We start from the raw sequence: 13,108 nt of genomic DNA, 5'->3' as shown, positions 1-13,108 counted from the left end.
AAATCTTGAACATTTCAAAATGTTATTTACCACAATGATGTGTATATTGTCAATTCAACATTACTTTGTCCTGATAAATTACAATTTGAATAATTTGAATTTCTCAAGGTACCGATAGGTAACATTAAATGGCCATCTTTTGGAAACAATAATAATTTGTAATTCTTCGATAATTTTCAGCAAGTTTGGTGGACGTCAAGAAGAGGCAATTTCACTTCTCATCCGTGCAATAGAGATAGATAACCAATATGCAGACGCCTATTCCAGCTTAGCGGGTATCCTGCTGGACTCTGGTCGCTATGAAGAAGCTGAAAAACTTTATCAAAATGTGATCAAATTGACACCAACAGACCCAAATGCATATAATAATTATGGCGCATATTTTGTCAGAATAGGTAAGGTACCGTAATACTATGTGTGTAATGGCAGACGTTTACTGTAAACCCATACTTGATGTTTGTGTCATTGTGTGACTAGCTGCTGAATAAGATGGAAATATCAACAGGGCTGTTTGCAAATTATGTGCATATTCAGAAGTATTTGTCTTAAAACTTAGATTACATTTTTGGAAAACACACACAGAATGACAAAACATAATTGGCGACTGTCAATGTTATGATTAACACTAGAAAAGACATCTTAACGGTTCAGACTACAGGCTGCAATAATAGCCATGCATGTAAAGTGACATAATTTGTCTGAATGTGTAGCAGCAATGTCCGATGTTGCACACAGGCAGCTATATTAAGTCACAAATGTGCAACCACAAGTAGCCCAGATTGATTGAAATGCCACTAGCACACATGCTAGCAGTGGGGTATGATTGTCATTGTGTCTTTTTGAAATTAGCTGGCATTGGCTACTTATTGTTCAAGATACATTCCTCATGCATTTAATGGGCCAGTATCTATAACTTTTGATTATTGTGGAAATGTTTATGACTTGACCTGAACACGCGAGCGACACGGGAGCAGATTTCAATCAATATGTTATTGAAAAGAAATTGATACAGTGTTCGATGTCATCACTAGTGACTGGCTGTCAGGTAGGAAATACGCTTCGTGGAACATGAACTCAGGCTTTCACTCCACAGTGTTTGTACCGGTACGGTATGTCATTGCAAGATCTTGTTCTACTCTACAAAACAACTGAAATGTCCACTGTTAAGATTCTCAATACAGGGCGTATATATAAATGTATAAATATATATATATATATATATATATATATATATACAGGGCGTATATATAAATGTATAAAATGCACGGTTATTATTTGCATTTGAATTCTGGTCTGGACCAGAATTCTCCTGTCAACAATAACAATGCAAGACAGCACATGGTACATGCTAAGTTGACAAGCTGAACACTGTGTTTCTCAACATGCTTTAGGGAGTGGAACCAGAAACTATGATTGACTTGGAAAAACAAAATAGTAAAAAATCATCCAAGCTTGCAGCTTCTAGTCCTTTAAACCCGGAATTAGCATACTGAATTTATGTCTGTTTTATTTACAATCAATAAGTTTCTACCACTCTTTAATGAAGTCAGTTTATTTTCATTTTGTTCATCAGATCAACAAGAGAAAGCTACCGAACAATACCTAAAATGTCTTGATTTGGATCCCAAACACAACGTTGCTATGGTTAACATTGCAAGGTTGTTCAGAAAAATGGGAAAAACAAAAGAAGCAGAGGATATGTACATTAGGTGAGTAATGGTAACATGAAATCATAGGTCAAAATTATTATTAAACGATGTGATCAGTGTGGATGTATCGGATGTACAGTCTAGTCATGTAGTATCTTATACATACCATTGGCAGTGTTTTTGCTAAGTTTTGTGAATATATCTACATGGTTTAGGAACCCTGGTACCATTTATAATGTTCACTAATGTGATTGCATTAACATGTGGTAACACATGATTCGGGAACTCAAGTAAAAGTTACCCGCTTACCGCCCTCAACGAAATACTGAGTTGATTTGAACTATCAGATCATTGTAATGAGTTAGTGGTTTGAGTTCCTGTAAGTGTACAGCTGTCAATGGTTGGTAATTCTGGCCTCTGAGTGTTCCTATATGTTGGCAAAATTTTCACCAAAATGTAAGTTATGGCAGATAAATTATTTTCCAACAATTACACAATGGTGTCAAGAAGATGTTAGACGTGCAATAAACAGTGATACTTGGTATGTAATTGAATGATTGAAAAAAGCTCTGCAGCTGTTCTCACAAAATCTTTACAGCAGCAGTGCTGTATATCATATCTCAGTGAAGTGCTATGATTGTGATAGCAATTGTCGGATTTACCAATGCTTGTAACAGAAAATGTCCCCAAAGTCCCTTGATTGAGACAAATTCAATTGTTTACACATGAGTAACATGTTATACCAGTAAGTGAGGTTGTAGTTATTAAGACATACGATATGCCCTTTAGCTTTGTATGGTTTAGAGCAATGTAATAGTGCTGGGCACACAAGATTTAGTCACGGATCATTTGGATGTCATAAGTATGTCAGTGTGTGTAGTAATAAGAAGTCATGGGAGCACTTCTTTTATTTGTTCTGTAAATTTTCAAAGAAAGCATGGGTGTTTCCTGCATGATAAGTCGTTTCATGCAAGGAAAGAGAGTGGAGATCAAGCTAACAGCTAGAGTGCTATAACCAATACACTGTGCATTAAGGCATTGACAATATTGTATGACTATGTGAGTCACATCAAACCTGTGTCATACATCATAACATATATACTCCACACAGCTTCCAGTGTGGTCAATGGTTATGAAAATATATGTGAAAAGTTCTCCTATTTTAAATTCTATGGTTGAGTAAAACATTTAACAATTCATTTTAGTTTCTTTCATGCAAGGTTTTACATTGAAAAGGTTCAACATGTACGCCACAAGGGAAGAAATCTGTCTCGGTGAATGTCCTTTAAGGTAGATTGCACATCAGGGACAGATATTCAGACTCTGAATTTTTACAATTTTCTGATCTACCACTTGTGGAGGCTCATTTTGAAGCTTTTGGAGATAGAAAAAATTCACCATCTTAGTTTTTGAAAAGCAAAACTTTGATTTTCCTCATAGAGTTAAAACAAGGATGGCGGCCATTTTGAATTTCAAATATCAGTAAATTTTAGATAACTTGTTTTTCTAGTACTAGACTTTGCATGATGACCCCTGATATTTATTGCTGATTTAGTTAGACAGTGGTTCAAAGTTTCATTGAGAAAAGTTTGAACCAAAGTTAAAGTCTGTTACTATTGAATCACGTACCGGTACTACCTGGTACATTGCTGGTTTTGAGCTGAGTAGTAGCTTTCTCTGTGTAATGGTTGCTGTTGATCATATGGTAAATTTGTATTTGCAGGTCACTGGCTGTAAAACGTGAAGCAGAGACTTTAAAAAGCCTTGGTGCTTTATACTTCAACACTGACAGACATAACAAAGCTGTTGAAACTTTCCAAGAAGCTTTAGTACTGGAACCAGATTCACCAGAAATCAACACAAATTATGTAAGTAACAAGTAATGAAACAAGCATGTCTTCATAATGTGTAGAGAATAATTCACTTCCGTTGCACGTATTTTATTTCACTTAATTGTTTCATTTTGTTTTGATTTATTTAGCTGAAAAGCATATTCTGTGTTTACACAATCCATTCTCAAAGTGTGACAGATAATGTGACTTTAAGGAATTGATCTTGCTGTGTACACTCCACTATAAAACAAGTCTAGATAAGTGAATGCATTAGCTAATCTAGCTTTGTAGTTTTCTATTGAATATATAAAGTTAATCAGATGGTATCTACCGGATAGCTGCCTTGATATTCTATGCAATTCTTCTACCAATGGTTTGATACATAACATAGTTTGATTTGGTTGATTACATTGAGTCTGAATTTTAATAATTTCATCATTCAGGTGTTATGGGATATTTTTATTTATGTATTATAAAACATGCAATGTTGCTGAACGTTTTCATCCAAATATGGACAACAGTCTTGGACGTGATACCGGTCTGTAAAATAGTGCATGGATGTGAGGGCGCTTTTCCCATAGCTTTAAACAGGCAAATGAATCTAGATATAGGGTCATTATATAGCTGTGATGCAGTGTTAAATGAGGGATGACTAAACATTAGTAGACACACTTTTGGTTGCAAACCAAAAGGGTTTTCTTAATTATAAGGGGCTCTGAATAATATTGATGGTATGAGTGGACTCCCTAGGTTACCAACATTGCAAACAAAATTTCTTTGTGTCCACTTATCGTAAGACTTGTATAAATGAACATGCCAAATTAAGTAACGCCACAAGGAATTGTCCGGCTAGAGATCATTTCAACAAATCACGGATAACCAGCTTATTTGATCTCCATTTATGTGTTGATTTGCCATAATATGGTTCAGTTTTGGTGTACAAAAGATAGGCAAATAACAAGCTGTCACTCCTGTGTAGTGGCTATTTACTTTGATGACAAACAAAGACAAGTATTAGTGACAAGCGTCCAGTGAAACAATAGATGGCCAAATAGTTCGTTGTTCACACCTGCAGTCTCATCAGCTGGATCGGTGGAAGGTTGAATGATCTTGTCATTAGCACCTTCCCTATTTCTAGTTCACCGTGGCACACAAGTGCCGACACGCACGAAAACACAAATTTCTGACAATCACATCACAGATCTAACTTGAAATGCTGGAAAAAATGCCAAGTACACAACAAATGCGTCTGCAATATGGATGAGTTTCGTCGACTGATCCACAGTACCAAATCACACAGCCCAAACTGATCCACAGTACCAAATCACACAGCCCAAACTGATCCACAGTTTCTATATTTACTAACACTCACCACTTAAAAAAAGACATTGATTACACAACAAACAAGGATGAGAGCAACACACCTTTAAACCGAAACCATCTGATTTTTTAGTATCACAGGCATAGTCTTTTAAATTCTCCTAGTATAAATTTTCAAATTCATTCCGTACTTCACAACACTTGTAAAATTTGTGTTTAGTCTTTTGTTTAAATAAGTTGACATTGGGATATTTACAAATCCCTGTTTTCAGAATAGTGACTGTTCATCAGGGTTGATGTAATGAGTGTGAAATCAACGTGATAAGTATGAACATGTGAGTTTACGGTACTTCTCTTTTTGGAGGAGGTGATTGCCCTGAAAAAGTCAGGTCAGGTTTTGATGGATTGAGTTGTAATGAAAATACTGTATTTTTGTACACCAGAACGGACATGCATTTAAATGAGAGCAAATTTTGTAGTTTCTTGTACAATGAATCTCAACACATTCTTAGCATTTTACAAATGAAATTTTCTGTTTCTTGACTGAAATCATCACATTACTTTCATATTAGTAAGAGTTACTATATTCGATTACTGTATCTTGTGTCAGAAAGATTTTTTCCTCCAGTATTTTCGATTGTACTCAGTAAGCACATCTTCACGTTGCCTTGGAGACAGACCCTCAATACATCATATCATGGTTACTCTACCCCACAACCGTGATCATATTGAATATTTGTGCTTAGGATTTAAATCTTTACAATCATTTTGATCATTGACAATGTTAAATATAGGATGGAATAGTACAGCAGTACAGCATAATATAATGTAAATATCAACATACAGGTCAAGCAAAGTACGGTAGATGCATATAGCCTTCTATGTTTGCTGTATTCAGGTTTATAGCATAGTGGGTAGAGGGACTGTGTTTATAGCTACAACACCGGGTTTGCTCATTAAAGAAATAAGAAAAAAAACTTGATGATGTCAGTCTTCATTGCTTCAGTGGGAGAGAGAACATCGTCAGCCAGCACATGCCACCACACAATGCAAGTAAATGTGAGAAATGGGGTAAAATTAATCAAATAAATATTCTGTAGCATACAATCACGTTGAAAATTTTATTTCTACATGAGAACTGTCAAGTGTACAAAACAGCGTAATTGATCTGGAACCATGCTTTGTTTATCAGGTAATCCTAAAATCATGAGGATCAGATAGCACCTCCATAAACCTCTCCTTATAGCAACTTAACCCTTTGAGCCCGGCTCGGACAAAAATGTCCGCATGATGTCATGGGGTACTATTGGGTCAGGGTGCAAAGGGTTAAGGAAACCGTACTCGATATTCCAACATCATAGGCTAACTTGCCATTACACTAATTATATGCAAATACATAACAGCCGGGTAGACCACACACTTCTTGGCGGCATTTTTTCTCATGAAAAATCACTTTTTTTATTAAAACATGAGGTTACATACTGAAACAAAAGGCATAACAGTATTACAACAATGTAAAAAAATTTGTTACGGTGGCAATAGTTTTGTAAACTGTAGACTGAACATTAATTACTGTAACAAAAAGTCTGTAAAAATCTTGTATTTGAAATATCTAATTTGTATTGAACTACAATGACAATGATATTCACCATGTACATACGTTTAGTAGACTAAATGATTAAATCAAGTATTTGTGGTCTGCCATCTCTTACCCTAACCTTGACTTAAAGACCTGTGTTGGTGTCATTGTCTTGCAAGGAAATTTACTTACTAGATTACAATTTCATTTGAAAACAAAAGGCTATGACACCCCATAATCGTCTTACAAACTAGAACGAATTTGATCCCGGGGATCAAGTCCCTGGCTTTTAAGGTGCAGTGTTATGTACTTGTTCTCCAACAAATCTTGCTTGTTGGAACCAATATGTATATTGGTTACAACAAACACCTTATTGTGGTGAGAAGACAGCCCACATGGCTGCCAGAATGAATGATAACAATCCTTGTTATTAAATATGCAGACTTGATAACTGTTTGGATGAGGCTCAATTTATTTTGCATGTTTTGGAAGTCTGCCATGTCAGATGTGAGCAGGCACCATTTTATAAGTGGTGTAGCCACAAACTGATGACGTCAAATCACCGTACACATTGCAATACACAGTGCCATAATTACAAGACGTCTGTGCTTTGTGTATGGCAATTTGACATCATTAGTTTGTGGTTATATCACTTGTAAAATGGTGCCGTGAGCAGAACTTAATTTCTTTGCGTACACTGTGCTTCAGTCTTTGATAGGGTTAGATTTGATGGAGTACTGCACTGAATCTTGGGAGTCTAATACATCTGATACAACGTGTCAAAACTGACTCACAAGTCACATCTCACAGTAAGACAAGTCTTTACACATTAATGCAACCTCAGGTCTCTGAGATGGATATTGCTTGGTCAATCTACCGGTACACACCACAGTCTTTTGTATCATTGTATGCAACGGCCACATACACAGGTATTGTCTTGTGAATTTTAGTTTATAAAGGGCCAATAATGCTAACTTTTAATTGCGTTTTTTTAGCTCACATTTGGTTATACCAATGTGAGTTTATCGTACGGTATAAGCTGAAGTCGATGGCGTCTGTATGTATGTGTGTGTGTGTGTATGTATGTATGTATGTATGTATGTATGTACAGTATGTCCGTCAACATCAAAAACACGCAAACCACTGCACATTTCAGCTTGGTATTTGGTGTGTGGATGCATCCTGGGCTATAGATGGGATTTTGTTCAAATGAAGTCTGCATTGTCAAAATTATGCAAATGAGCTTACAAAATGTAAAAATGGCCAAGAATTAATATCTCAAGAACCGCTGTTTTGATTGCTTTGAAAATTTGTGTGCAAGTACCTTAGGTGAACCTTATACAGTTTTATGAATATTGTGAAGATATCCTTAATTTTGTATTTTTGCCGAATTTTTTGGTGATTTTTAGCTCATATTTGGTTTTATATATAAGGCCAAATAAAAAAATATGTGCTGTTCCGATTACATGGTTTTCAAAAATAGGGTAGGTAGGTAGGGAATTTTTTTTTTTTTCAATTTTTTTTTTATTCCTCAATGTGCATTTTGTACGCGTTCAAACAAACTATCAGTAAATAATTTCCTCATGAAACACACTCAAATGAATATGAAACTATTAAAATAAAATAAAATCGCGTGATTTCATGCGTTTCATGTTTTTTCATATAGTTATGCTTACTTCCTGGTTTATGAAGCTCAAAAAAGTCTAGGGTCGGAGGATAAAATTGGGGTAGGTCGGGTAATCGGAACAGCACATATTTTTTATTTTGGCCTAAATACCAAAAAGAGCTTATATGATGAGTCTAAATGTCTGTATAATTGTGGGTATGTGCGGATGTAGTCCGTCACACACAAAGGCTCCCATACCGCCAAAGCTACTGTCTCAGTATTTGGTGTACAGGTAGATGTAGGGGTTGAGATGTGAATTTGTTCAAATGAACACATCAGTGTCAAAAATGTGCAAATGAGGTAAGAAAAAGCGAAATTTTGAAACAGGCTTGAAACAGGCTTACTCCACTGACTTGAGTCATTTCCTGTCATTGTCATTGAACTGTTACATATTAACAGACCTGGTCAAACCATAGACAGTAGAGGGGAGGAAGACCGTCAGTAGAGGGGAGGAAGACCGTCTATGGTCAAACTAAGGCAGTAAGGGGGCTAGCTGTTTCTGCTATGCATGTTGCTAAAGTTGACCTCCAGTACCTAAAGTTTCAGACCTTAATTACTTTTGTCATTCTTTTTTTTCTGGTTTAAATATTTCTTGTTGTTTTTCTGGTTGTACTGTGCAGAAATCATTGTCATAACATCGACGTAGAATTTTTTGCACTGAACAGATAGAAACAACATTTATTGTTGATCTTTGGTACCCATACTGGTATGTACCAATTCTGATCAAATTTGAGCGACACCGTATAATTGCGGTATTTTTTTCATTTTCAGTAAAAATTCTTCTTCTCTGAAACCACCAGCCCAATCGCTCTCAAATTTGGGTTGGATCTTTGCAAGGGTGTTAGTAACTCTTCTAATTTGTTGGAATTATGACAAAATTGAGAAAATTACTATTTTGGAGCAATTTTGTCATTTTTGGTCAAAAAAAATTACACAATATTTTCTTTTTGAAACCCCTGGACAGACTGCTTTTATATTTGGTACACAGACGTACAGAGATGACAATAGTTAGATATGTGGAAATTGTCCTGAAATATATAAATTTGTATTTTTAAGATAATATTGTCATTTTTGGTCAAGAAAACTTGTTCTCAAAATTACTTGTTTGATAGCTTTGTAATTTGGTATAAAGTCCCGAGGGATCTTATTAGATAAATTTTCTGCTCAAAGTGTTGGGAACCCCCAAATTTGTATATTTTAGGTAATTTTCTCAGTTTGTGACCTTAAATGACCTACACCAACCCAGGATATGTTGTGAGAAGTTTTGAAGGCTGTGAACATAATTTTGTCATATTTGGTATCAATTTGTAGGAAACTTTGATCCAGAAAACAAAGCTGAGGTGAATTTTTTCATTGCGGACCAATTTTTCCAACTTTTCTTTGTAAGAAATACAAGAACTGATGAGAAATTTGGATCCAGGATAATTCCAGATGTTGTAATCACCGGCCACAGTGGAAGGCATTTCACTATCTGTAACTAACTTAAGTGCTGTTTACATTAGAATGATAACACTCATCGCATTAATTGAAAACATCCCCAAGGTTGTAAATACATTTCCTGTCATCTGGCGTTATGTAATACCAAGGGATGGAACATTTGATATTCTGGAGGGGGTAGGGTCTAGAAGATTGATGAGGTAGCATTACTTTTTTATCAGATCCCTTTTACATTTTTTAGCTCATATTTGGTTTTATATATAAATACCAAAAAGAGCTTATATGATGAGTCTAAATGTCTGTATATTTGTGGGTATGTGCGGATGTATGTCCGTCACACACAAAGGCTCCCATACCGCCAAAGCTACCGTCTCAGTATTTGGTGTACAGGTAGATGTAGGGGTTGAGATGTGAATTTGTTCAAATGAACACATCAGTGTCAAAAATGTGCAAATGAGGTAAGAAAAAGCGAAATTTTGAAACAGGCTTGAAACAGGCTTACTCCACTGACTTGAGTCATTTCCTGTCATTGTCATTGAATGTTACATATAACAGACCTGGTCAAACCATAGACAGTAGAGGGGAGGAAGACCGTCAGTAGAGGGGAGGAAGACTGTCTATGGTCAAACTAAGGCAGTAAGGGGGCTAGCTGCCTTTCTGCTATGCATGTTGCTAAAGTTGACCTCCAGTACCTAAAGTTTCAGACCTTAATTACTATTGTCATTCTTGTTTTTCTGGTTTAAATATTTCTTGGTGTTTTTCTGGTTGTACTGTACAGAAATCATTGTCATAACATCAACGTAGAATTTTCCTGCACTGAACAGATAGAAACAACATTTATTGTTGATCATTGGTAACCCATACTGGTATGTACCAATTCTGATCAAATTTGAGTGACACCGTATAATTGCGGTATTTTTTTACCCACTCCCAACTTTTCTTTTTATCAAGCCTTCTCTGTCTATTTTTTGTTGTTGACATTTGCTTATGTATTTAGGATCTGCTTGTTCCATTGCTACAGAAGTTGATACGCATGTTCCTAAAGATGACCTCCATCCATAAGTTGGAGACCTTATTTGCTTTTGTCATTCTTGTTTTTCCTGGTTTAAATATTTCTTGAATGGACCAATTCAAACCGAATGTGAGCACACTGTCCTTGACGGTATTTTTTTGTTTTAAATGTCAACATAATTCTTTGTTCTACTCCCGAAAGCATGTGATATACACAGTATCCAGCTTTTCAACTCGGCCCGTATGCATGTAAACTACATTGTTATCTGAAAAGTGACTTCTGGTCCAGACTATGATAGAATTCAAATGTAAACAATAATAGTGCATTTTACACATATATACACTAAATTGACAAGCTAAATAGTGGGTGATGCAACATTCTTTCGGGAGTAGAATAAAAAGTTGCAATTGATTTATAAAATAAAAATAATGAAAAAATCATCAAAAGTTAGCATTACTGGCCCTGTAAGAAGTGAAATGCAGAAAGAAAAGTGTCTGAATGTCTTCTGTGGTCTCTTATTAGCTACTATAGACTATAGTCTATAGAAGCTATGGGATGGGTATCCGTCCGGCGTCCGGCGTCAGTCTGTATGTATGTATGTATGTATGTATGTATGTATGTATGTATGTATGTATGTATGTATGTCCGTTTGTGAGGCGTCCGTCCACTCAAATATCTGAGAACCGCCGTACTTACTGATTTGATATTTGTTGTGTAGATGAAAAATATGATTTTGAGAAACTGTTTTTTTTAATTTTTTGATATTGTTGAAAAAAGGCAAATTAATGCCAAAAAAGGCGTTTTGGTAAAAAATCTTCTTTATAACCACTGGTCAGACAGCTTTGTTATTTGGTATACAGGTCCCTAGGGACAACCCAACTTAGGTTTGTTCAAATTGTGATGAAATATGCAAAGGTGTATTTTTAAGGAATTTTTTTTCCATTTTTGGTCAAAATTTGACTTACATTGTATGTAATTCTTGTACTGTACAAACCCTATCAATTCACCAAGAAAAAATAATTAATATGATTTTAAATAGTTGAATAATAATCAAAGCCAAAATAATTGTAGTGTGGAATTATCAGAAAGTTCAACTTTTTTGACAGTTCATAGTGAAATGCTTACCATCATAGAGGATTAAAACCTGTAAAGGCAACTTTCCTGAATCCCAACTTTGACATATTCTGAACCGTCATTTATTGTGCCCTGTATGTTATCTCAAAGAAATTGCTCGTAATAGTGTGCCATGATAGGGTGGTCAAATAAATAGAGATAGAGAAAGTTCTAATCTTCATGTATGGTTGACTTGTCGAGGATAAAATAAAATAACTTTTTGAGGAAAAAAATAGAGTGGTCAATTGAAAGAGTGGTCAAAGTGATAGGGTTTTTATAGTAAAAGCTGGGCTGTAAGATTCCTCATGTGCTATTTATAGCAATTATGCAATCTGTGTAAACAGTGCAATGAAAGTGTTACATGATTCCTTACAATGCTTTTGATGACCTTGAACTTCTTAAGTTTCAAACATTTGTCTCTTCAGTGTGCTTTCTCTGAGTACGTACAGTCTCAACTTATTCAACAGAACTTACTTACAATGTTAATTTGAAAGTTAAAATGTGCTTGGTTAGGATGAAAATAACCAGCTTAAGATTCTTTATAACCTGACAGATATGCTGTATTTTTATGACGTAAAGCTTGATTTAAGCAAGTCTTGTTTACTTTAAATAGAATGTAATTAACTCTCGTTAGCTCATATTTGGTTTTATATATAAATACCAAAAAGAGCTTATATGATGAGTCTAAGTGGTGTCTGTGTGTCTGTATATTTGTGGGTATGTGCATATGTATGTTTTATTAGCTACTATAGACTAATATAGTATGTACCATATGTATATACATGTATGTATGTATGTATGATACATGTATGTATGTATGTATGTATGTATGTATGTATGTATGTATGTATGTATGTATGTCCGTTTGTGAGGCGTCCGTCCACTCAAGTATCTTGAGAACTGCAATACTTACTAATTTGATATTTGTTGTGTGGATAAAATATATGATTTTGAGCAACAAGTTGTATTAATTTTTTGATATTGTTGAAAATACGCAAATTAGCACCAAAAAGGCGTTTTTGGTAAAAAATCTTCTTCTTCATAACCACTGGTCAGACAGCTTTGTTATTTGGTATACAGGTCCCTAGGGATAACCTAACTTAGATTTTTTCAAATTGTGATGAAATATGCAAATCTGTATTTTTACAGAATTTTTTTTCCATTTTTGGTCAGGCCATCCTGAAATGAGCTATCAAAGATATCCACCTTCTTCATCAATACATGTGTCACAAAAGGTTATTCTCTACATAACACAGCAGAGCTCTGTCAACTGTTGAGTCGCTTGTTTTTCAAAAGCGCTGGTCAGACAGCTTTAATATTTGGTTTACAAGTCCCTAGGATGACCTTAGTGAGATAATTTCATACAGTCAGGAAATCCATGTCTATAGTAGCTTCAGGGACTTTGGCCCTATGTTTTTATTAAAGCCCCAGTGCTGCTAACTTTTGATGATAATTTAACCTTTTTAGCTCATATTTGGTTTTGTATATAAATACCAAAAA

At 35.2% G+C, this 13,108-nt stretch overlaps 1 protein-coding gene across 2 annotated transcripts in view; it reads left to right on the top strand.

The window, feature by feature from the left end:
- Nucleotides 1-13,108, top strand: part of LOC139151693 (protein O-mannosyl-transferase TMTC1-like) — a 51,578-nt gene that overhangs the window by 27,954 nt on the left and 10,516 nt on the right. For both annotated transcript variants that reach the window (XM_070724650.1, XM_070724659.1), the window contains 3 exons: nucleotides 181-395; nucleotides 1,574-1,709; nucleotides 3,373-3,517. In XM_070724650.1, the coding sequence (XP_070580751.1) occupies nucleotides 181-395; nucleotides 1,574-1,709; nucleotides 3,373-3,517 (496 nt within the window). The remainder of the gene's footprint in view (nucleotides 1-180; nucleotides 396-1,573; nucleotides 1,710-3,372; nucleotides 3,518-13,108) is intronic.

Source organism: Ptychodera flava, chromosome 2 (assembly GCF_041260155.1).
Source record: "Ptychodera flava strain L36383 chromosome 2, AS_Pfla_20210202, whole genome shotgun sequence".
Lineage (NCBI taxonomy): Eukaryota > Metazoa > Hemichordata > Enteropneusta > Ptychoderidae > Ptychodera > Ptychodera flava.
The sequence above is the reverse complement of the archived record's forward strand: the minus strand, read 5'-3'. Positions and strand labels throughout refer to the sequence as shown.